This window comes from Tympanuchus pallidicinctus, unplaced genomic scaffold (genome assembly GCF_026119805.1).
Source record: "Tympanuchus pallidicinctus isolate F22 unplaced genomic scaffold, pur_lepc_1.0 scaffold3, whole genome shotgun sequence".
Lineage (NCBI taxonomy): Eukaryota > Metazoa > Chordata > Aves > Galliformes > Phasianidae > Tympanuchus > Tympanuchus pallidicinctus.
The window spans coordinates 65,597,412-65,622,914 of NW_026294747.1; the positions used below are offsets into that span (position 1 = coordinate 65,597,412).

The 25,503-nt window shown below is 38.2% G+C and overlaps 1 protein-coding gene across 13 annotated transcripts in view; it reads right to left on the reverse strand.

Annotated features, from left to right (window-relative positions):
- KMT2C (lysine methyltransferase 2C) overlaps positions 1 to 25,503 on the reverse strand; it is a 187,043-nt gene that overhangs the window by 48,517 nt on the left and 113,023 nt on the right. For 10 of the 13 annotated variants that reach the window (XM_052692586.1, XM_052692587.1, XM_052692578.1 and 7 more), the window contains 11 exons: positions 22,890 to 23,009; positions 20,347 to 20,463; positions 17,753 to 17,854; positions 16,962 to 17,066; positions 15,736 to 15,917; positions 14,759 to 14,923; positions 14,039 to 14,148; positions 7,728 to 7,793; positions 6,094 to 6,306; positions 2,317 to 2,445; positions 502 to 621 (listed from right to left, as the gene is read on the reverse strand). In XM_052692586.1, the coding sequence (XP_052548546.1) occupies positions 502 to 621; positions 2,317 to 2,445; positions 6,094 to 6,306; positions 7,728 to 7,793; positions 14,039 to 14,148; positions 14,759 to 14,923; positions 15,736 to 15,917; positions 16,962 to 17,066; positions 17,753 to 17,854; positions 20,347 to 20,463; positions 22,890 to 23,009 (1,429 nt within the window). The remainder of the gene's footprint in view (positions 1 to 501; positions 622 to 2,316; positions 2,446 to 6,093; positions 6,307 to 7,727; positions 7,794 to 14,038; positions 14,149 to 14,758; positions 14,924 to 15,735; positions 15,918 to 16,961; positions 17,067 to 17,752; positions 17,855 to 20,346; positions 20,464 to 22,889; positions 23,010 to 25,503) is intronic. The other 3 variants (XM_052692582.1, XM_052692580.1, XM_052692585.1) reach the window with 3 other exon arrangements.

The window sequence follows — 25,503 nt, forward strand, 5'->3', positions numbered from 1 at the left end:
AAAAATATCATTGAGCTCACTAGTACAGGATTCACAGAGCATAATCAGATACATAAAAAAGCTCTAATATCTTTGTGCAACATGCAACATTGGTGAATATTAAAACTCATGATCCAGAAGATAACTCCAGATCCAGATATGTGTGAAGGAAGGCTTATCAGAAGAACTGCTCTCATCCTTCCTCATTTCTTACACTTTTTTTTACCTTCTACTTGTCTAAGCTAGAGTTCTGACACAACACAACAGTCCCTACAATTCACACTGCTAAGCTTTAACAACAGCCTGCAATTGTTTCTATTTCTTTGTAAATCATGGGCTCTGCCAAAACTGTATGTGCGTAGGAATTAGTATTTTCAGTCCATTAAAAAAAGTCATCACAACAAACACTAAAACCTGCTTCCTTCACATTCCATCTCCAGAAAGTACCATACATTGTAAGTTGCACTATTTTTCACTTTACTATGCATGAACAAAAAATTAAAAGCAAATTTCTGCACTTACCCTCATCTCTGCCAGGCAACTGCTCAGAAACGGACCCAGAAGAATCTTTCCTAGAGAGAGATCTTTTAGTCTTCCCCTGCCCTGTACGACTTCTTTGACGTACCATAAATCCACCAATACCTAAAAAGGAAGCAAAATTTCAATATACTGATTAAAACTGTATTTCACAGCAAGAATGAAAGCCAAGATTATTCTGCAGGTAAAAGGGACAACTGCATCTAGAGATGAACAAATCCTACGCGCCCGAGGATTCTCATTTCTTAATTTTTATGTCTCAGTGGGTATACATGTAATTATCAGAAAGGATCAGAATTTTAGGACTTTAATACATCTGCAAGAAGATTAAATCACCAAACCTGGTGACTTTCAGACGCTGGTTCTCTCCTCCCTTGGCAAGCTGATGAATTGCTAAAATTAGTCAATCTACTAAATGAAACCTATTAAAGAACATTAAGGGGTCATAAGAAAATTCGAATTGCTCTGAAGAGCTCAGCACTCCAAATGACAGTATTAGAAGGCTGTACCACATAATGAAAAGATAATTAACCAACACGATACTGGCTGAAACTCCAGAATCCTTCACTAATGATTGACTGCAGTGCTCCTGGTCCTTTACAGTTGGTCTATAGGTACGTACATGCATCAAACTCAGGTTTGTTAAATTTTTCAGGGAAATTGTTGGCTGCAGAAAACTAACAGATGGCTGCTTAACAACTCATGATCCAAAATCACTCTGAGCAAATGAAGCTCTCTTCTCTTGAGGACGAGTCAGTGGAAATAAATGGCTTGTTGAGATATATTAGTTGCAGAGAAGCAGGAACTCTCTGTTAAGAGCTGTGGGTTTGCACCACCATCTCCATATGGTGCCCCCATCATGGAAGGCAGAATGCACATGGGCCTGACCTTCTGAGACACGGCTCTTGCACAGCACAGGGGAGGGAAAATAGTGGTAGAAAGCTGTTTAACTGCTGATAGGGAAGCAAGTGAAACTTCCTCTGCTATCTTCATAATCAGATGATATGGCCATCACAGTAAGGAGGATGGGTGTGTCCACTGAAAAGAGTATTTGTGACTGCAATGACTACAATCTGCTTATCATCCCACAGCAGTGAGTGGTTGCATAATGAAAAACAAAAGCAGCAGTAGCACAGACACTGAGGAGTGTGATGTAGAGGCTCTTCAAAAAGGCAGCCTTTGTCTAAGGACACCTTACTTATTATCTTGGGTTCAGAACGAGACCTAAAAGAATCAGAGCTACTTGCTACACAATCACTTAGGTTTCCTCTGTCAAGAGACAGCTCAAGAGGTTCTGCATTCAAGACACAAGTTATTCCACAGAATAATTAACAGTTGACGGCACTGATTAATTAAAATAAATGAATTCCATCCAATAAATGCATTCATTAAAGTTAATTGCCAGAAGTACTCCACAAATGTTTAGCACGTTACTCTTATCAACGATTTCAGAAAGGAAGATACCAGTGGAAAGTTCTCTGAAATTCAGATACTTCAAGATGTATACACACAAACTGGTCTCCATTGATGATATAAATGGAGTACATTTTCCTATCGAGTTAAGAATCAGTAACAAGGTATAGATTCCAACTACAAATCAGTAATTGACAAGATATTATTGCAGCTGTACTGCTATGCAGCAACCTTTGGAAAAGTATTTGGTAAAAAACTTTAAAACAATAAAATCACCAGTTAGCAAGAGAACGCTTCATAATTTCACATTTTTTTCCTATTCTTTTTTTAATGTACGGAAAAAAAGAGCTGAGCAAGTGACACAATTATGTAAATTGTGTGTCCTACCAGGTCTGTAGGGTTTTCGCTTTCTTTTTTTAATCCCATCAGCTCCTTCTGCCACTTTGGTATCATCATCCACAGCTTCCCGTTCTGGGCTGGAATCAGATTTCCCATCGCAATCCATAAGATCACCCTCTGCAGAAAAGATGCAATGCTAAGTTCAACTGGAAAGGGGGAGGAAGACATTTTCCCAAAATGCATACATCTCTATGTTTTCTCAGCAATTATTGAGAATAACAGTTTTTTCAGGAGGATGATAAATAGCCATGCTCTTTCCACACTTGAGAGAAAGCCACCTGACTACACAAAGACCCAGTATATACCTTAATTTCCTGTGAGGTTATGTCAACACAATACCAGTGACTAAACACTATCATTATTACATGTGAATCTTGAGATTTATCACTTTAGGCACCTCTTTCAGTACCCTGTGCTGCATTTTCCAAGCATTTAAGCAATTTCTAACAGTACACTGAGGAATATGAACACCATCTAACTTGCAAGATATATTTTGTTTACCTTCTACCTAAGTTATGTTTGGTTGAGTTTGTTTTCACTGTGAAGACAGACTGAAAAAATACAGCCTACAGATGGAAGATAATATATAATGACTCTTAGTTTGAAGGGTTCTTGACTTGAAGCTGTGTGACTGACTGAAAGCAGAGTTATTTATGCAGAGGAGTTTGACTTATATAACAGAAAATTCAACCCAACAGAAGTATTCAGCCTTTAAGACAAAGATCACAATTTTGAGTTTATACTCTACAGGTCTGCAGGTCAAAAACAGATAAGAGTACTGATAAGTCTTTGGTGTTGAAGAGACACTCAGTTAATTCTGTTTCTGGCATCTCTAAGATGTGACTATAATAATGACCTTACATCTTCATTAAGTTGTAAAGCTTTTGAAATATCTAGGGTAAATATACAATAGACCCTGGAAAAAATACCAAAATACAAATTTTCTGCTTTGTATTTATGCATACAGTTGTGAATAGGAGAAATATAGTTCTAGGAATATAGCCTGTAGTCTACTCAGTCCTAGTGCAGACAGAAGTGGACCATAATACCAAGTCAGCTGTGGTACAGCTACAACTCTTGCTCTTTCAAAGGCTGTCACTGACCTGACTTTTCATAGAATCACAGAATGGTTTGAGTTGGAAGGGACCCTAAAAACCACACATTTCCAACCCCCTGCCATGGGCAGGGAACATCGTCCCACAAGACGAGGCTGTGCAGGGCCCCATCTAACCTAGCCCCCATCTAACCTAGCACTACCAAGATGGGGCAAACACTGCAGGCAACCTGTTCCAGTGCCTCACCACCCTCATAGTGAAAAAATTCTTACTTGTATCTAATCCAAACCTAGACTCTTTCAGTTTAAGACCATCGTCCCTGGTCCTGTCATTACACTCCCTGAAAAAAATGTCCCCATCCAGCTCTCCTGTAGGCCTCTTTAGGTTCTTACTTGGGCTGCTCTCCATCCATTTGACTCCCAATCTATACCAATGTTTAGGACTGCCCTGGCCCAAGCGCTGCACCTTGCACTTGGTCTTGTTAAACTTCATGAGTTCATGTAGGCCCACTCCTCAAACCTGTCCTAGCCCCTCTGGATGGTCTTCCTTCCTTCCATTGTATCAATTGCACCACTCAGCTTGGTGACACCATTTGTATTTACCTGAAATTACTGTACCACGTTGCTTCAATCAAAGCAGCAGCATGGCCTTATTCAGCTTGATGCCCACACAAAAACTTCAGAGAACAGGGACAGATCCACTCTACAGAATACATGTAGGCTAGAGATTCCAGGAAACCCAGCCAGTCTACCATTCACATACAGTTACAGCCACATGTGAATACACTTTCTCAGTGCATAAAAAAATCATCTATGGAACATGCACATATATTTTTGTTTGCTATTTCCCAGCAGAAGAAAAAAACAAAACCAAAACAATAAAATCAAAACAAAACCAACAACAACAACAAAAAAAAAAAACCAACACAGTAGAAGAAATCCAGAACTAAAATTAAAGTCTGAAGCTTTGATTCTACTATCATACTCTGCTATTACATTTAAGTGTCTTGGTATCTAGTACAAAAGGGTATATGTAAAAGTCAACAAGCAGATAAGAAAGTTATCATTGTTAAATAGAATACAAGCACAGTCGTAGAAGCAAAGATGATCAACCATTGTGAAAGAACAAGGGAAGTGGTTAATTCTCTATCTTGATGCCTTCAAACCAAAACTGAAAGCATTTTTCCTCTCAACAACCCACTTGGTGGACTGTACGAAGCCATGAGATGAATAAGAGTCAGAGTAATGGTATGATAATATCCCAAACACTGTGAATTCCAAAGAAAACAAAAGAAAATCAATTACTTAACTGTTTTAAAGGCTATAAACAAAGGGAACCTATTATTTAAAAAAAAAAAAACAACTGTAGTCAGTAGCAGAAGGTTAAGAATGTGCTAATCAAACAACAGGAACAATACTTATATCAACAAGTTAAGATGGAAACTATGTTGATGGTTGAACTACCCAGTTATCTCAAGCACACACTCTGTATCTAAAAAAAGCTTCTTATGACATTTAATCTGATTAACAACAAGGTAATGTTGCATAAACAGAGCATGTTAGATTGTGGTGATGTGGGGTGCCCATGTTCCACTCGTAACAGACACCTGCATGACTAATGTAATAACTTTCACACCTGCTGTTCCAGTAAGCCTTTCCTTAGGCCACGGATTAACACCAATCCTACCAACATACTTATCAGAATATACAGCCAGACTACGGCAAAGAGGATGGGAGAACAGTATTGCACCATGCTGGCTGCTATTTCTACTGCTTAAGAGGATTTGAAGTAAAAAGAAGGTTGCTTACTCCTAGGGCCTTCTTTTCCCTCCCTCAACTCCCACCTTCTAGCTGCTGTGCTCACTTTTCTTTGAGGAAAGGAGATGAGAATGAGTACTGCTGGCCCCTGTGACATAAGTCTGCTCCGTGCTCAAATACGCAGTTGAAGGAACTCTCCTAAAGTTTTCTACAATTTACCAAAATCTCATTCCCATACACAGAATGAGGTGGTTGGATAGGCAAGTGCTAGTCCCCTTCATCCCTTGCCAGTCTGAGATGTTGTGCAAGCACTGTCAACTTGCCTCTTACCTCCACGTTAAACAGATACTCTGCCCTGGAAACTGAAACCATTTGGCAGGTCTCTACGTACAGTGTCATCAACATGAACAAGAGTCATCTCTCAGAACTCATATCCAAACTTAAATTCTGTCTTAAATTCTACTTTGAAGATAGGAACAAACAAAAAGTATTTTCTCCCCTCAGTTCAGCCCACCTTTTAAAAGAAATACTTCAAGTAAAGAGCTATTTCACTTTCTCATTGGTTTCAAATGTAGGCCTCACAGGAATCTACTGCTGAGCCAACAGTACCATTTTTCAAATGGTGTTCGCACTGTTGAGAGCCTCAAAATGCACTTGTACTCAGTAAATGCACAGTATTCCCTAAAGTAATCCAATGATCAAAGAGGCAACTCCTATTTCCAGTGTAGCCAGCCTCAGAAAAGTGTTTCGCATGGCATGGATGACAAAAACAGAACAATGGTAAGAAAATCCCTGGACTGTTCAACAACGAATCATACTACTGTCCAAGCAATTCCCACAGATCATTCAGTACAGAATTTACAAAAATGAGTGTTATAAATTCTCCTAGGGATGCAACGTACACATGTAGTGCAGCACTCAACATACAAGACAGGCCAAAAGAACATTGCTACCTCTACTGTCATCCATCTCGCCATCTCTTGAGTGTTCTGACTGGGCATCTGGGGGTGTCTGAAGCACAGCCACACTGTTCTGATTTATAATCTTCAATTTAAGCTTTGGTTTCGTCCGTTTTCTTCTAGGTACTGTGACAGTTAGGCTCTGTAACTGAGACATGCCGGATTCTGTCAAGCAGACTCCATCCTGTGTGTATGTCTTCGGTGGGTCTATAAAAGTTAAATGAATCATAACAGCAATATAAAACTCTTTAATTTACAAGTCTTAGATCTTTAGGAATAGCACTTTTAAGAGTTAATAATTCACATGTATGGAACTGATTCATGAGTGAGGAAGTCAGTATAAATAAAACAGAGAGATATGATACTGTCTTACATGTTGCAGTTACAGCTTTATAATTCGGACTGATGTCAAATCCAGCAACCATCCATTACATTGCTACAACTTACATCCAGAATTCATTAGACAGAACTAATTGATTATGGAAACTGGTGCCTTACAGGGTATTTGGGTATCCCTGACAGAAAAATCTGTGCAAGTCTTAGTCTGGGTCCCTGCTGCTTAACAGCCAAATCCTTCAGCTGTACAGCTTCATGTCGTAACTCAGCTTTACTCTTGTAGAACTCTTAGTGAAACAAGCAAATAATTAACCCTCTTAGATAGACAAAAAATAAATTATATCAAGTGAATGGCTCAAGACCTATTTGTAAACTGAGTAGAACCCAAGTCTCCCAAGACCTGCAAGACTTCTACCTCCTGAAGCTGTTGCATGACAACTGAGTCTGATAAATTTTTTACATTATTCCTCACTTCACAATGTAGAAAGACACTGCTGTCTCAGTCGTCTGCTCCAGCAACTGCAACTAAAAGTTTGGGAACTTTCTGGGTATGCGCAATAATGAAGAGGCTGCAATGATGCTTCTGCTCTTTGAGCCCAATTGCATAATGACTGGATAACATAATTTTTGAAAACATCTGAACATCATAACTTCTGCTCTCTTCAACAAAAAATATTTTCTTATGTAGCATCCTGCACCCCAAAACACAGCTGGTTCTGAATGCAACTCTTCATAGATGATTGCTTTCTTAAGTTGAACTAAAAAGGAGCGCATAAAAAAACTGCACATTTTTTTTCAGATATTGGAGTGGACAAACTTCTCTCAGAACTACACTTAGCAGGATCAAGTAGAATAAAATCCTGACATGATGGAAGCTACCCTAACATGATGAATGTGTTAGGCACTACGATAAAAAACGACTTGTCAGTAGGCTTGTCAAGACTGTAAATTCCTAGCATACACTAGACAAATACAGAAAAGTTGTGTCCTCCTACAATTTCATCCTTTATGTATTTTTAACTCAGCCAAACTGTGTTATCTTTTACTGCTAATATTAAGGCAAGCAACTAAGTCTGCAGAATCAAAGCACAATCTCAGATTATTATTATAGCACGCGTATGGCAAGCAAAAGAGAAAAAAAGAAGATAGAAAAAAATGAAAAGCATGCTGTGATAATTGGAAGGATAGTTAATGTCATGTGTTATAAAAACAAAAAGGTATTTTTGCCTGATGTAAAAGTATACCCTTACAATATGCTAAATGATCAAAGATTAAGTATTTACATTCTTTACCTAGTTCTTTTGATTTTGAAATAATCTGAGCTCCAACTGATGAATCACAACAGTCCAAAGAAGGCACTGAAAAATATAAGGAAAATCATTTCAACTTTTAAAAAGTGTGACTTGATTTAAACTGAAACTCTCAAGTAGTTTTCCCTTTGAACTGTTCTGTTAAACTCCCTAATAAAAGCTGTTGGCAACTTTCACCAGCACCTTTAAAAAAGGCTTTTCAGCATCCCAGAAGATGCGATTACAAAACAAGCCTGGCATCAGCTGAAGTTCTCCAATTCGCCTGAGCCAGGAAAGGCTCTGGGGAAGCACTGAACATGATGACAAATTATCTCTGCCTACTGGATCACAGGCAAACACATGCTCTGGATCTAGAGGATTTTAAGGTAACCCCTACACTGCTCACATTGTCCAGGTTTTGCTGAACTACATGCCAATAACAGGAGGACTTTATGAACAGGTATCATTTGCTGTCCTATCTTCCCAGAAGTGGTAGGGGACTCCAACAGCTTCGTACACTGACTTCTAGCTGTGTCTATACTGTCAGATGTCTGATATACCAGAAACAAAGTAAGGCTGATATAACATCCTAGAGCAGATGAGACATGACCAGTTCATGTTAGAAAGGGTCATTCTTATTCAAAATTAAAATACTGACCGATGGAACAGTAGAAGCTCAATTTCAAAATTGTGCCTTGTATGCTTCAGAGAACAAATGATCAAAATGTCCTCTGGTGCTAGCATACTACTGCTGCAGGTAGAAATGTTTCTCCCATCGGCGTGAATTACAATAACTGTAATCACGCTTCACTAACCTGTAATATGTACATTAGATTTTTAATATTAGTAGTAACTTTATAGAGATTATGTAGACAGTTAAGTACAGGGAAAATTAGAAGCTTTTATCTCACTCTGAGAATTAAAACAAAAAAAAAAAAGTTAGTTTGACATGGTTAGCATTACTGTACATTCAATGTTTATTCACTTTTTTTTTTTCCCTAGAAATCTTAGCTAGGCTGAGTTTAACTCTTGGATAAACATCCAGTGTTTTACTTTTGCATCTACTACACAAGCCCAGACCAGTGAGGGAAAGCATGTGAGGAAGGCTCATGTTTCTCAGACCAGTTGCATGTGTGCTACAATCTCACACACAAATCTGGGAGACAAAGGCAAGACTAGGAAAAGAACAAGCTTCCAAATAACGTTAACACTCCGTTAAATACAAAACAAGGATGTAGTTGATACAAAATCTAGAGAATGTTTTTCTACGCATACATGAGAAATAAGGAAACAAAATCTGTCTTCAAGAATTGTAGTTCTCTGAACGTTTTATGGCAAGTGTAACTACAGAAAATTAGAAAATGTAAGGAGCCTGTGAGCATTACTGAAAAACTGATAGACACTGAAGGAAAAAGCACGGAAGAAACAAAAGTGAAAATGACATTTTGAAGGTGATACTAAGCTGGAGGGAAGCAGAAAAACACATGATGAGCTGCAGGATGGAAGACACAAACACAGAAAGGCAAATTCTAAGAGATAATCAAAGGCAGAAGTGATATAATCTGATTTTTTCCATTGTTTACAAGTTGTTTTAAGTCAGAATTAACAACTATTGAACTGGATTCTAAGGTAAGCAAAAAATTCACAAAGATCACTGTGAACAGAAATGTGGTGTCCTAATACAAAAGTTGTACAACATGGAGTCTTCATCCATATCAGACTGAACAAATTCAGTGCTGCAGAATTTGCTGCTGTTTTGTTCACAGCAGAGTGAACAAATTCAGACTGAATAGACTTGAAACAGACAAACAAGCTGACAGCAACCAAAGTGAGGACTTCAGAGACTGGCCCAAAGAAGATGCACAATGTTTGAAGACAGTATTGAGCAAATTTCCATAAAAGGAGCTAATTAGAGTGCAGATAAAAGATTAAATCAATAAAATGGATAATAGAAAAAAAAGAATTCCAAGTCAGACTAAGACAGTTAAAGGGAAAAAAATACTCCTTAAAAATAGAACAAAGAAACGACAGCCTTCTGATCAACTCAGATGTTCAACCAAAATTATATCGTTATTTTCCAAAGGGTCTTAAACCTGCTGAATGATAAGCAGCAGCCTCAGCTAAAAGAAAAAAAAAAAAGAAAGAAAGAAGTGCACAAAGTCCAATATGACAAGAATAAATCACAGTTCAAAATGAAAGGTGGCTGCAATTTAAAGGCTGCAATAGAAAGGAATAATTCAAGGAAAAAATGAAATCAGCATAAGGGATAGTACAAAATGGTCGATGTGGAGACAATACCTGAGTAATACCAGATGCCTGCGATGCAGGGATTTATTTGCAAATACTGCAACATACAAGAACCTAACAGCTGAAAAAATATACACACCAAATAATTAAAATTTAAAATTTTAGCTCCTAATATTATAAGTACAGGATATAGAAGCAATGTAAAGTATACACAGCAAGTCTTGCATTACCACATGAGCTGTAACTAGCTGTTACGTGCATTTGCATTCAGATCTCCTTAGCTGTTCCCACTAAAGAAAACCAGGCAGAGCTGAAGGGATGAAATTTATGGATGGGGCTTCCATAAGGGGATCCATGTTGTACAATGGTAAATGACAGGCAGAAATGATGGCTAGATGGTTTAGAGTTGCCTGTCTGGGAGAGAGTATGATTGCGGGGGTGAGAAATGCACATCTCTATCCTGAACGTGCAGGTACAGCACCAAGGCTGCTGCTACCTAGATCAGCTGCCAGTACTTCAATCATGGTAACATTAGAAAGTTATCAGGATTATTTTTAAGTTCTTACTAATTAGAAAGTTATTATTAATTCAAAAAGTACCAGGAAAGGGGGAGCAGATCTTGGATGTCATTTCACAGCACATATGGTCCTGCCTGACAAAACTGATCTCCTCCAAGATGACTTGATTAGTAGACGAGGGAGAGTCCGTGGATGTTTCTTACCTGGATTTTGGCTAAGTTTTTAATGCTGTTTCCAATAATATTCTCCCCCCAAAAATTGGCTTGTGGCTTACATGGGTGTACTGTTTTGTTGGGTGAAGAACTGGCTGGTTGGCAGGGTGCAAAGAGTCCTGGAGAACAGAGTTTAGTCCAATTGGCAGCTGGTCACCAGTAGTGCACCCCAGTACTCAGTCATGGAGCCAGTTTTGCTCTACATTTTTATCAGTAATCTGGATGAGGGGATTGAGTTCACTCTCATAAGCTCACAGATGATACCAAGTTAGGCAGGAAGGCTCTGTAGAGGATCTAGATAGCCTGGATTGAGGGTCCGAGCCCAACTGCATGACATTCAGGTCCTGCACTTGGGTGATAAAAACCTGATGCAACAGTACAGGCTTGGACAAGACCAGCTGGAAGGTTGCCTGGAAGAGGACCTAGGAGTGTTGGTCAACAGCTGGCTGAAAATGAGCCAAGAGTGTGCCCAAGTGACCAAGAAGGCCAATGGCATCGTGGCCTGAATCAGAAAAAGTGTGGCTGATAGGACTAGAGAAATTACTGTCCCCTTGAACACAACATTGGTGAGATCATGCCTCAAATATTGTGTTCATTTTTGAGCCCCACACTATAATGATATAGAGTTGCTTGAGCATGTTCAGAGAAAATCAACAGAGTTAGTGAAGAAGAATTTCTTCATGGAAAGAGTGGTCAAGCATTGGAACAGGCTGCCCAGGGAAGTGGTTGAGTCCTCATCCCTGAATATATTAAAGAGATATGTGAACGTGACACTAATGGACACAGTTTTGTGATGGGAATCAGCAGATCAGGCTGGTCAGATTTGATGATCTTGAAGGTCTTTTTGAACCTAGATAATTCCACGATTCTTTATTTTCACATGAGACCATATTAAAAACAACCTGATGGAATACTGATCAAAGATGTGTATTTCAAAATAATATACAAATTAAGACTTATGGCACACTACTTTGGAACAAATTTTACCATCTGCTGGCTGCGGATATTCATGTGTGCTGAAAAAGAATAACTGTTTATATTTTATTCCTATTTCATGAAGAAGATGACTTTAAGATTATCAGATACATATTCTATATTCTTAAGATAAGATAGGCAAGAACTCTTAAGGTTCTGGTTTTCTAAAGAGAGAAAACTGGAAGCTCTTTCTCAATACGTACATTCTAAAAGACATTTACTTACTACCAACAAATATACCTACTTTTCAGCTGCTATGTAGTGATAAGTTACTAGGTTGAGGGGCTCCTGATTCGTTTCAAATAAAGTAGTAGAGAAAATTGTAATAATATTTGCAACACATTAATATCCTCTGTGGTAGATCAGATGGAAAGAGAAAGAACTGCCTCAATAAAATTCCTATATGGTATACTCTAAGAAACCTTATAATATTAGCATTTGTTTCTCTCATCTTGAAACAGAAAATTACACCGAATTTTCAAACGTAGAAAAATTAACAAAACACTGAGACATTTCATATAAAAGTACATGCAAATATTTCTAGAACATGCATCAAATGATATATTTAGACATGCAACTGTGCAAATGTACACACGTTAGAGTTACTACACATACTGAGTCAAAAAGACAAAGATAAAGCAGAGAAACTTGTCTCATAAAAGAGTTGAGCAGAAACTGCAAAGGGTGGGGAACTTTCTAACAGGTCTTGCTGGACTGGTTCCTATTTCTCAGAAGATGAACCTACACAACTCCATGGTGGTATCAGAAAGGACTCTCTCAGGAGCCAGTTTACGCTTGGAAGTTAAACGCCTGATACCACCTTCTGAAGTTGTTCCACCTACCAAATTATGAACCTTATTATCACCAAAGCACTAGCTCTGCAAGCTTCTAAGGAAAAGGAAAAGGTAGGATTCCTTACTTGGACATGTGCATTTTAAGTGTCCAAACATTATCACCAAAAGAAACAGAAAACTGTTATATTTACGAGTTTCTTGGTTTTTCCACTGAGAAAACTAATTCCGTTTTGAATTTGAGAAAGTAGAGCTCAAACGTGAAGCAAGTTGTAGAAATACATAAGTAAATGTAATCTTTACTTCCAACAGTGACACAAGTGCGATACTTAGAAGCGTTCCACAACCACACACATATAGCTGATCAACTCATGCAAGCGAATTTATAACTTCCCAAAGCCACATCATTAAGTTACAATTGTTGTCACATCGTTATGAGGACAGGAGGCATAAAGGAACTCCAGATCTCTGCTGAACTCTTCTTGGCAGACCTCTTGAACACAAGCCTTTTGCTGTAGCCAACCCTTTATCTCAATCTTACCCCTGCTGCTCTGTTTTTTAAACGTCTGCTTGCTTCTTGTTCCTTCCTTCTACCATGTTCTCAAATCTGATGACACTCTCAATAAAGAGTTAACATGAAACACTTTACCATACCATTATTCTGAAAACGTGTAGAGGCGTCAGTGCTCTGTTAAAGCAACAGACTGAAGCAGACACTCCTGTGTGCTGACAGGCAGAGAAAACAGACCCAGGATACTATTCTTGTAGCAAGACCATAAATCATCTAATAGGCCAATCTAATTGCTGACAAGCCACTACTATAATATCAGCCAGTACCATCCCACAGAACCAGATGGTGTAGCTGTGCTCAAAGAGAAAAACCACAGTAACCTCAGCTCCTGAAGCACCAATGCTGTGAAACTGCATACTACAGACAAGGAAGTCTGTATGTTTCCTGAAAACATGTCAAGAGGAGACGAAAATTCATTAGAAATACGTATTTTAACTAACAAAAACATGAGAATCTCAAGCAGGGAAACATGGAGGTATTTTTAAATTTCACATCTAAGGAACTATAGGTCTTAAATACTGGGAGAGCTGAGGGAGTGGCATTAATAAACCATAAGATTGGAGGGAAAAAATGCTTATATAGACTGTTACAGCTACTGCTGTTTCAAAAGGCTTCAAAGCATTGATATATGGAATGTTTTTCTGCACAGAATGTATTTCAATATTCTTCAATTAAGATTGTTCTTCCTTCCTCTTGACAAAGTGAGATACATTTATCCCTTTCAATATCAGATGTTTTTAGTCCTTTGCCCAAATTATCTTCACTAAATCCGTCAAGAATTCTCCCTGACAGGTTGTCTTTGGCTGCAGAGATGGCTTTGCAGCCAATTACCAGAGGGTGAGAAAGAGCTGAGGACACTTCCAGGATGCCCTTAAAATAAAAACAAAGATCTTGCTTCTACAACAAGCCAACTCTCCATCACAGAAAAGAACCATAACCCATTCCCACACCTATTTATTGCAGTGTGCAGTCCTGCCATTGGTTTCAATTGTCTTCTTACCGTTTGTTGGTGGTATGTATGGCCTACAAATGGTACAGTCAAAACCCATATCAGCTATGTTTTCCACTTCCTCCTCTGTGTTTAAGTTCTGACAGATTGCATGCATCCATCTAGAAATTAAGTGGGGGAAAAAATACAATTTAAAGGAAATATGTGGTGTTTTAGGAGACCTAAATATCAGTATATGGTCCAAGTAAATGTGAAATACTTGTTTAATTTAAATTCTAATAGGGAGAAAGGATGACATAGGGTCTCCATACACAACATTCTTCTATAGAGGTGTGTGCTAAATATATATAGAGTATCAGATTATTTATTTCCCTTCACAGGAAGAAAAATTTTGTAAAGAAATGTACCAGAAGGAAATATATCTTGGCATTATAATTTCTCCCTATATTTGAAATCATTTTATCTAATCATTTGATACAACATAATCTAGATCTAGCCTCACCACAACAGTCTTATGAGGTAAATCAGTTATACTTTATTTTTACAGAGGGGGAAGATGAGGCACAAAGTAATTAATTAATTTGCCTAGAATCATATAATAAAATCCGTAGTGTAACTAGGAATGAAATAAAAAAAACTTCTGAGATTCAGTCCAGTGTTCTTTACCACAAGACCGTTCCCTTCATCTTTATGCTTTTACACTGGAAGAAAAAATAAAAAATAAAATAAGCTTTAACCAGAAAAAGCCTGCAGAACAGCAGAGATCCTTACCGGTCGCACTGCCTACACTGAATTATAAGCTCCTCATCCCTGTAAGTGCGATAACAGATGGGGCAGGTAGACAAACTCGCACAGGGAGCACACTGCGTGTAATTGTTCTGCCATTCGCATCTTAAGCCTGGTGAAGTTGCTCCACAGTGTCTGCACCAAACACACCTGCAGAAAAGACAGAACGATCTGTTATTTTGAGTTTGCGAGGCAACTATTCTGTGGCTTCAAAGCTCTCCTAACTTAGAGCTGGGTAAATAATTCAGTTTTAGGTCACAAACTAGTTCCATGGGAGGAAATAAGCTTATTTCAGGTCAAAATATTTTATTTGAATGAAGAATTGTTATTTAGATTTTGAACATTACTGTATTTTTTATAATTTTTTCAGCGTTTCCTAAGTAAGAAGTCCTTTCAATCTGCAAAAACAGGCAGATGGGTGTATGTAACACTTCAACAAGGTCAAAGGAGCGCCTGCTTCCAGTTGCCATTCACCATGAGACACTTAGCCACACAGATGTCTATTTGGTATGTATTTCACCCAAATAACATGAATGGTTTTCAGAGGGTTTTATCTTTACAGCAACGTGGTGTAATGCCAAAAAATTTATCTTATCGTTTCAGTGAATGTAGATTAGTGGGGGTGTTTTCGTCTAGAAGTTTTAAAATAAATACTGTCCACCTCTATGATGTGGCTTCTGGTATGAAGAAAGGTTATTAAGAGAAGATAACAACAATTACCATAGAATTATAGAATCACTCAGGATGGAAAAGACCCTCAGGAGCATCAAGTCCAACCACAACCTAATCTAACCATACTGAATGGATAACTGAATGAAACAAAGCAGAAGTATTTTGTTTGCTTTAATAAACTTGATTCAACTACAATTAAAGCATTATTACAGTTAAGCTGACACTGCAAATATAAAGTGGCAAAGTGGAACAAAAAAGGCCAGCATTTCTGATACCAGAACCAAACGCACCATTTGCACTTCCAGCCTCCTTTCGGAACAGTCTGCAGCGGTGGATCCAAGCAGTAAGTGTGGTAACTGATGTCGCAGTCATCACAGAGAAGCAGCCTTCCTGGGTCTGTAGCTTTCCCACAGGCTTCGCATACCGTGCACTCCAGGCACCTCCAGCCTTTACTAAGCACCACTTTAGTAATCTGCAAACGGCAAGGTGAAAATCATTTGAGCTCTGCTCTGTGAAGCACAATCAGTGCATAATTTAAGGCCTGGCTACGCAGCGCAGGGTGCTCTACCACTCACACTGACCACATCACAAGTAGCTTTGTGGAGATCCACTAAGTGGGAATGGAAGAAACAGAAAGAAACTGTGTGGAGTTGCTGATACTCTTCAGGAATATGAATTCAGAATGTCAGCAAATACAAACTGTGCTGAGTCTACACGTAGGGCAGTATCACCCTACGATAGCCAATGCTGAGTTTTCAGTCACCTAAAGCAAATAAATGAGGTCCAATAATGTAAAAGTAGCATACAAGTAGTATGCTACATACTAGTAGTACATATGGACATACTAGTAGTAGACTACAGCTGCATGAAAAATGCATGATGATGACATAATGTTTTGTGAAGTACATTTTAAATAATGTCCTGTGATGTGCTGGAAGAAATTCCAGTTTTACATACATGTACTTGTATAGTAAGTAGCATATAGCTTATCTATTGGAGTAAATAGCTTATTATCTGCTTACTAAGTCAACTCATACCATTCAAATTTAATTTTCACACATTCTCTCCTAGACTAATGAAAGAAAAATGTATTAATTAACCACTCCAACTGCTGTCAATTCTGACAGCCAACAGACAAATTGAATTAACCAAACCTTATGCCCCTAGTAAATGAAGATGCATTACGTTTTTTTTCTTTGTTTTTAATTTTGCTTGTATTTAGCTTTTAAGCTGATATCTCAAACTGTTATTTTAACCAACTGCTGGATAATCAGTACTATTTATGGTTGTGAAATTACAAAAAGGTTAATTTCTCTTGAGGCAATGCATACTATAAAATGGCATTTAATTAAAGTCTTTCACAAGTTGCATACAAATAATGGTCACATTAGCTGAAGAATATCTAGCAAGTTAATGACTCCCTTAATTACCACAAAACCAAAGGCAGCATAGTGCCATTAAAGTACAATATGAAAACAGTGTAATTAAGTAATCTCTTAAATAACAAAGCACTCACCTTAATACTGACACAGTATGGATGGTAACACTGACCGCATTGAGAACAGGCAAGCAATCTGCCCTCAGCACCTTGGCCAAAACTCCCACAAACTACACACATATCCTGAAATTACAGAAAAGCGTAGATTTTCAACACGTTGGACAGTAAATGCAGAAAATATTTAATAGTAAAGCCCAGCTGGGTTGCTTTACGATGAAATTCTTATCAATGAGATTTACTTTTTTTTTTTTTTTAATTAAAAGCACTGGTGTCAAGTACAGTGTGCAGGTTTGGGCTCCTGACTACAAGGAAGATATTGAAGCCCTGGAGCACATCCTGAGAAGATCAACGAAGCTGGTGAAGAGTCTGGAGCTCAAATCTTAAGAGGAGCAGTTGAGGGAAATGGGATTGTTCACTCTGGAGGAGACTCAAGGGAAACCTTAGTGCTTCTATAACTCTTTGAAAGGAGGCTGACTCTACGAGTCTACAAAAAGAGGTGGGGGTTGCCACTGCTCCCAGGTAACAGCAGTAGAATGAGAGTTGTTGGCCTCAAGCTGCACCAGTGGAGACTCAGGCTGGATATTTGGAAAAATGTATTCTCGGAAGGAGTGGTCAGGCATTGGAACAAGCTGCCCAGGGAGGTGGTGAAGTCACCAAGAAAAGGGTGTTCAGTGAAAGGGTACATGTGTCACTGAGGGACATGGTCAGTGGGCATGAGGGGATGGGCTGACGGTTGGACTAGATAGTCTGAGTGGTCTTCTCCAACTGTAATGATCCTATGAAAGATAATGAAGGCTTAATAGTCTAACCTGATGGAGAGTGAACTTGTCGCTGTTAGAGAAGAGGACAACTGTATTATGCATTGAGTTTTCTTCTTCATCTTTGTTAGATGAAATGTCCATAGTCGTGACCTACCAAAACAAGCAAGGTAATTAGCAAGCACATCACATTTTTTAAGACGTGAGACAACATGAAACCTGTAAGTATGCTGATTTTTAATATCAGAGAATACAAGCGTATCAGAATGTGCATTTGTCTTTCACAGAAAGCTATCTTCATGAGAAACTGCTTAACTAATTCACCTCTAGTTTGATCTCAATATGTAAAGCCTTACTGTAGACTGTCATTCTCCTTTTGACTAAGAACATCATTACTCTCAATTGCCTTTACAAACTCATTGTATGCATGTATATATATAGCTCCTCAGGAAGAAAAAGAAGAAAGGAAGACCTAGTGATTTTGGGAGAGTCACAAGAAAACATCAAAGAATGCTTTGTGCTCTGACTTCTATGCAAATCTTGCTGTGCAGAATTTGCCACCCATGACTTTGCATTAACAGATTTAGGCTGTTTACTCTCCAAATCAGCAGTGAGTATGAAAATTTGGAAGATAGGAGTACAGTTCTATGAAAAAAAAGGGATAAATGCATGGTAGGGAAATGTAACTTTGTTTTACCAGCTATTCTAGTTTTATAAATGTGGATTATTTTAAAAACACAATTCAAAACTTACACACCTATTTTTGTTTAAATAATATTCTAAATATTTCACAGATTCAAACATCACTAGAGACAAATATAAATACTGTTACAAAGCTACAGGAATCTTTCTGATACGCTGTTGCTGAAAATCAGCATTTACTGAGAAAAAGCTAAAAAGGGAATATAAGCATACAGTTAATATGGTTTAAGTACTGTACTGTGGACAGCTCTGCAGCTGTAACTAATTAACCCAAAGAACTCCTGAAACACCTCTCAAGATGTTCAGGGAGACTTTTTCCCATGCATGCATTTCCACAGATTCCACAGTGTTCTCAGAGTTGCTTGCATGTACAAAAGAGCAGAATGTGAAGAACTGAATTACTGCAACTTTGATGCTAGCTGAACACCAGACATGAGCCAATGGGAGTTAACCTGTAGCCACCTTCTCCTCCATTCCCTAAATGTAATGATTTCCAAATTCATGTAATTGATCAATAGTCACCGTCCCATGAGTATGAACAAGTTTAGCAAAGGGGCTGAAATACTTCTATTTCAACCACTAATCTGGAAAAGGCTGATCTCTTAGTATTGCTACCTTCATCTACTTTATTACAAGACAGCCACATTGTTGCTCTTAATTCTGATGTAGAAGAGTTGCTGTTCACTTTAAAAGTCACAGGTCCAAATTTCTATGGGAAATTGAGAATAGCAATGGTCCCTTTTGTTACAACACTTACCTGACTGAATATTCTCTGCTGTGTTACAATTTTTTTTTAAGCATTTGTTCTATAAAACCTGGCTTATCTTGAAGTACAAACCTACGCTTTCTAAAGCAAAATAACAATGTGAATGACTCAATTTCAATAATAACATCAATTATCTTTTTAATTTTTCAAGGGTGAACATCCTGACAGGGATGACTGCTAACAGGCCATAGTGTTGAACATGCACAACTTGCAACATGGAGCAAGGTGATAACATTTACCAACAATATTAAGATATTCAGAGTAATAAAAAATGAACGACAAATATAAAGAACTGCACTAAGAACATCATAAGACTGAATTCTGAGATATAAAATGGCAGATCAAAATCAACACAGGAAAGCACGCCAAAACGACAGAAAAGGACAGCAACTGTATGGAAGAGTTTTCATACAAGGAACATCAAATAATACTGGATTTCTCCAGATTAGCAATGAAGAAGTGGAAGGAAAACAAGGATGAGCAACAGATGTCTATAAAACTGAGTGGCAGGAAGATAATAAAATACACTTCTCAACCATCTTTTCTCTAAGGGCTCTCAGAAGCAGGCAGCAATGTAAAGCAAAGGTGTGCCTGTATTCAACAGGCTTATGAGTTGTAGAATTGAAAGAGGTTACATGTTCACTAGCAGTTTTTAGAAGTATGTACACAAATTTATTACAGAAAATTTCAACAGAAACTGTCCAAGGCAATGACACCACCTTCTGTTCAGCAAGGCTCCATCCCAGACAGAACAGAAGTATCCCATTGTCTGTGGCTCTTCTGTTCTGTGCTCTTCCCTCAGCAGTCAGGTTTGGTCCCCAGGGTAGAACAATCTCTGGTCTGATCTGCTAAGGCTGCTGTACTACATGCCTTGGTCTCCCCTACTCTATCGTACTTATTTGGCATTTTTTCCACTCAAGAAGCAGAAGCAGCATGCCAAGATGCCCAGCAATTATCTCTTTAAGTGGCAACAGCTGCATAAAATTGCTTCAGATTTATTTTGCTTTAGTGCTGTAGTTCATAATCATACATATGTAATAATAACGAGATTTCATCATATACCTCTACTTTTTAGTGTTCTTTGGCTTTAAGCAGCACTTTAATGAAAGAACTATAGTTGAATTAGGTTACGTTACATTCACAGACTACAACATGGCTTCAAAATAAATGTTCTTACCCCTGGAATGACTACAGCCCCAACTCCATTTTTCAGTTTTGATCTGCCTCTGCCGCCTCGTCCTGACAGACCTGCACCACGTGGCCTCCTCTTCCCTGGGAATCCTGATCCACGGCCCTATGCAATGTAAGATAACAAGTTAAATTCAGCCTGCAGTCCTTTTGTGTTGGGGATTGAAACTCATTCAATACATCTAGAGAAAATGTAAGTAAAATAAAACACCCTGCGATTTCAAGTGCATATGGGCACCCTGGGCCATGGTCAACAAATTACTGCGTAGATTGTGATGAAATACCTCTAACTTCTATAATTAGTTGCACGAATTAATATGATCACATTATCACCAGCAAGAAAGCAGACAAAACCAGAAACATTTCTTTTCTGTTCAAGAATAATTGGAAATATGGGATATATATATTTTTTCCCCATAGTTGCAAAGTATCCAAAGTAAATACCCTCCATTACATGATTCATTTTTCTTTTTAAACACTCGGCTCATGTGAATTCTGCATATGGCCCGGACCCTTGATTAGTTGCAATCACAGACACATTTCTTTCACTATGAATAATCAAGCAAACACTGGAATTTGTTAGGACTCAATCCTACTCTCAAAGAGAAGCAGGAGTTGGCTCCACTGAACTCTTTTAATTCAGCACATACAGAGAGAGCTTTTTATATTAATTATATCAATTAAACTCAAATCAACACTCTCCGTAATAGTATGCTTCTCTCAGAAAATATCCACTTATTTTTAGACAGCTTCTTTTTCCCCCTTCCTTATTTTATATGCAGAGACATACAGTGCTTGTGTGCTCTTGGAGCATCCACAAAGTGTGCTCAATTACAATTTACTGTAGAAAAGCAAATATGTTTTTAAAATAATAATTACCTCACACTGCTCCTGTGACTCAGTTTGAATTTCATGACTTTTTTTCTTGTTATTTCAAAATCAGCTGAATACAAACTGGAAGAGGAACTCCCTAATTGCTTCCAGAATGAAAATGAACATCCTGACAACGTCCCTTACCCAGTTCTGGCCACTGTGTCATATACCTTCACAGAGCACATCTACAGAGAGCAAAGGCTCTGAAACATGACAGTAATTGTGGGATGTACCTAAGCAAATGTATTTCCTACTACAGAACAAGCAATGAGATTACTGATTGATTTTGAGTATATGAATAATCTCTGCTTCTAAGATAGCCGAACTCTGTCCACAGATTACCTGCAGAGGTACCATGCATGGGCCCAGACATTTGCTAGAAGTTGCTTTTAATACCAAGACAAAACATTTCTCAATGAAACAATGCTGATTGAACATAAAGCTGCGTGGGGACAGTGTCACCAACAGACATGAACAGTTCGTGCTGACAGAGATAGGAACTCTGGATGGAAAGCAGCATTATGGGCTCAATATTACTAACAGTACGTTTCAAATATATCAACTCCTGACGTAAAGAAGATAATAAAAGTTTATGGTCATATTTAGAAGGACATACTGAAGATTATACTTTTCTCAATATCTATCCATTAATGTAACGAGAAATTAAACTGATTTATGATATAAGAAAAAGTAATGCAACACTAGTTTAGAAAATGAGAGGAAGGATACTATTGATGGCAGAAGTATTTATATGCAGTAGAAGTGAAGGGATAATGTTGCTTTTACATATATGAAGTTAATGCATATGCACAGACAGAACACACAAGCATCAATTTATTTTTTAAGACGGAAACTCTTCTGACACATTTCTTATCTGTATGTTTTAGATTTCATATCAGTATTGTTATTTTTCCAGAGCTAGTAATAGGAATAAGCACGTACTTGTATCAGTGTTAATGCTGAACAGTAAGCTGAAAATTAATGCTTGAAGCAGCAAAAGCTAATGTCAAAATAAAAATAGCATGAGTGTTAAAGTGAAATGAACATAAATTATTGGTAACCTACAACTGTTTGTTAGCGTTTCACCACTTAGGACTTTTTTGTCATTTAAAAAAAGTGCTCTAAGTTTTTTAAGGTATTTTGAATAGTAACTGTCACTGTGGATAAAAGCTTTGGTCCATCTAATCGGGTGAGGTAGCTGGTTTTTTTCATTCCCCTATAAGCTAAAAAGGCTGTCACTTTGAATCTGCTCTGCAGGCTTTCTCCACAGCAGCAAACTGAAGCCCCAGCTCAGAGTTCTGCTCCTTTCATTGCCTGGCCTACCTTACTGCCAGACTAAAGGACATTTTCCTTCTCATGTAACTTATTTTGATGGCTATGCAAAGCCAACCACAAAAAGTGAAGTGCTAAGCACACAAGAAATGGCTAATATAAACTAGCCTTTGTTCTGTAATAGCAGGGCAATGCCATCATATTGTGCCCTCTGGAAAGCACACTTTTTCTTCTAACCTGAAAGCTCCAGAGTTTTAATGGTTTCTAAACGTGTTAAGCAGTACTAGAATGGAAGATTAATTCAATTGTGATAGACAGAATTTCATCAGTAGTCTCTACAGCAGAAAGATAGCAACGGATATACAAAAATAAATTCAAATTATTTACCACTTTGATGCTCCAAATGGCACTGCCAGGAAGCTGTCTGGATTTAAAAATGTCCCGACCTTCTGAAATGTCTGGGGACCAGGAAGGTGGGCTGACTGTATTATTGGTACTCCAAGCCCCCTAGGATATGGTAGGTGAGAAAATAGATGTATAAAACTTTGCAACAAAAAAAAAAAGGAAAAAAAAAAGAAAAAGCAAGCAACAAAAAAAAATCTGAAAGGCGAAGCACATGCAGGCATAGGCATTTCTACATTAACTAGTAAATTAGTTCACTGAGCAAGAGAAAGGAGGGAAGATTTTAGGCTGTCATCGAATCTTACACTGAAACAAATATAACAAACCTCAAAGTGATGGTTAAGTACAACAACATGAGTTTTATAAACAAAACAATATAAATATAGCAATCAATTGTAACAACAGTAAATCACAGCCCTATGTTGTACCGCATGAAGCTGAGGAGGCAGCACTTTAAGATGACAGGGTACCTTGTTTTCCCTTCAAACCCCATTTTGAAGGAATAGATGTTCATCATTTGAGTCTGAACTACTGACAAGCATGGCTACAGCTAGTCTTAGAAGTGCATGAAGCATAAGCAAACAGTAGAAGAAAAGAAAAATAGCCATGATAAGTAATAAAGCATCTCTCTCCTGGAAGTCTGCCACAAAAAAAGCCCTCAAAAACATTTTCAATTCCCACTGCTAAGGCTTTTTCACCCCGCTGTCCTGATGTTACACTGTGACCTCAAACAATGTGTTTCTATATACATGTAATACTCATACATACCCTGTACCTACAGACTCTTTTCAACTAATTGATTATTCTACTGCCACAGCTCCCACCATGGTGATATGTTCTGTATCTCCTCTGAAGAAATGTGGCAAAACAAGAAGAATGTGTGAAGATGTACATGAAACGATGCTGAAGTTCCTCGTACACACTGAAACCTGAGAAAGACTTTCTTGAACCCTAAGAATGTGGGACAGCCTCCTTTAGTCTGAATTTACAGCTGAGCATACTTGAAGGACAATACATTGCCTGAACTCTACATTTGAGGAAGAAATACATGGGTCCCTCGAGGTGAATCTCACTCTTCAGCCCACAGCAAGCTCCACCAGACAGAAATGGGAAGGCCAGACTCCAGTTCTGTTCTGCCAAGAGCTCTGCAGTTTATCAGTCTGCCCTATTTCTGCCAAAACGTCTCAGTCCTACCAAGCACTGGCACGCTACTCAGCATCAGCAGATCTGTGGCAAAATGGAGATGACTGTGCTAGGCTTAGTTTCCATATCAAGGGCCTTCTGATTCTAGCAAGATAAAGCTAGAATCTTAGTTACAGTTTCCTTGTATTATCCAAACTCCTCTTAAGTTAAAGGTGGGAAGATTTAGGTTGGATATCAGGGGGAAGTTCTTTACAGAGAGAGTGGTGAGGTGCTGGAACAGCTGCCCAGAGAGGCTGTGGATGCCCCGTCCCTGGAGGTGTTCAAGGCCAGGTTGGATGGGGCCCTGGGCAGCCTGGTCTGGTGTTAAATACAGAGCTCTGGGGGCCTGCAGGAGGTAGAGGGGTTTGGAGCTTGATGACCCTTGAAGTCCCTTCCAACCCAAACCATTCTATGATTCTATGATTATGTGTAATAAGTAATTGTTCTTATAATGTGGGAACTCCAGTGAAATCTGTACAGCAGCACAAAGGAAATGTGTATATCATAGAAACAGTGTCTACATCAATCCATAAGGGAGGGGACATGCCAGCAAAGGGTCAAAACCCATCGGCTCAAACACGCTGAAAACTCTTCACCAGCAGCTGAAGTTACCTTCTCTCATTTGGGACGCACAAAATTATTCTCCCTTCTAAGAAGATACACTTCTCTAATGATTAAGTATAATGAAAAGATTAAAAAGCAAATAGAATATTAAGTCTGAACATGAAATATTCCCTCTTTCAAAAAACAATGAACTGTATATGAATCATATTGTTAAGAATTAAATTGGAAATTTAATCCAAGTTTTATTGTAGATCAGAAACATTTGAATTCTTGGTCAGATAAACTTAATTAAAAACACACACTTCCACAATACTTTGAACAAATGAATTACATCAAAGAGATTCATTAATTATATTTTGGCTTTTAATTAATGCCCATTACCACACAACACTGAAGAAAGTTCTATTCACAGCAATAATTATGTGCTTTGACAGAAACAGGAAGTCTCATTCTCCATCATATTCCTGAGTACTCAAAACTGAACAACACAGCTGCAAGTAAATTAGAACAAAACGAAACACAATGTCATCAAGGGTCAGGAGATCTCACTAAATTACCACTGACTGCGTTCTGCAGCTGAATCCTTTATGAACTGCCCTGTAATTGCAGATATACAGACCTGTACTTCCATTATAACATCTAATGTGATTTTAGGGCTGTGAACAACATTTCATATGTTAGGAATACAGCCTCCCTCATAAGAACAAAGAAAAAAAAACAACAGAGAAACAGAACAACCCTACAAAATAACAAACCTTCAAACAGACCTTTTCTGAGCTTTTCTGAACACTGTACAACCACTGTAGTAACAAGCTAACGAGTACCATGGGATGGAAGACAGTTGCAAGGCCAC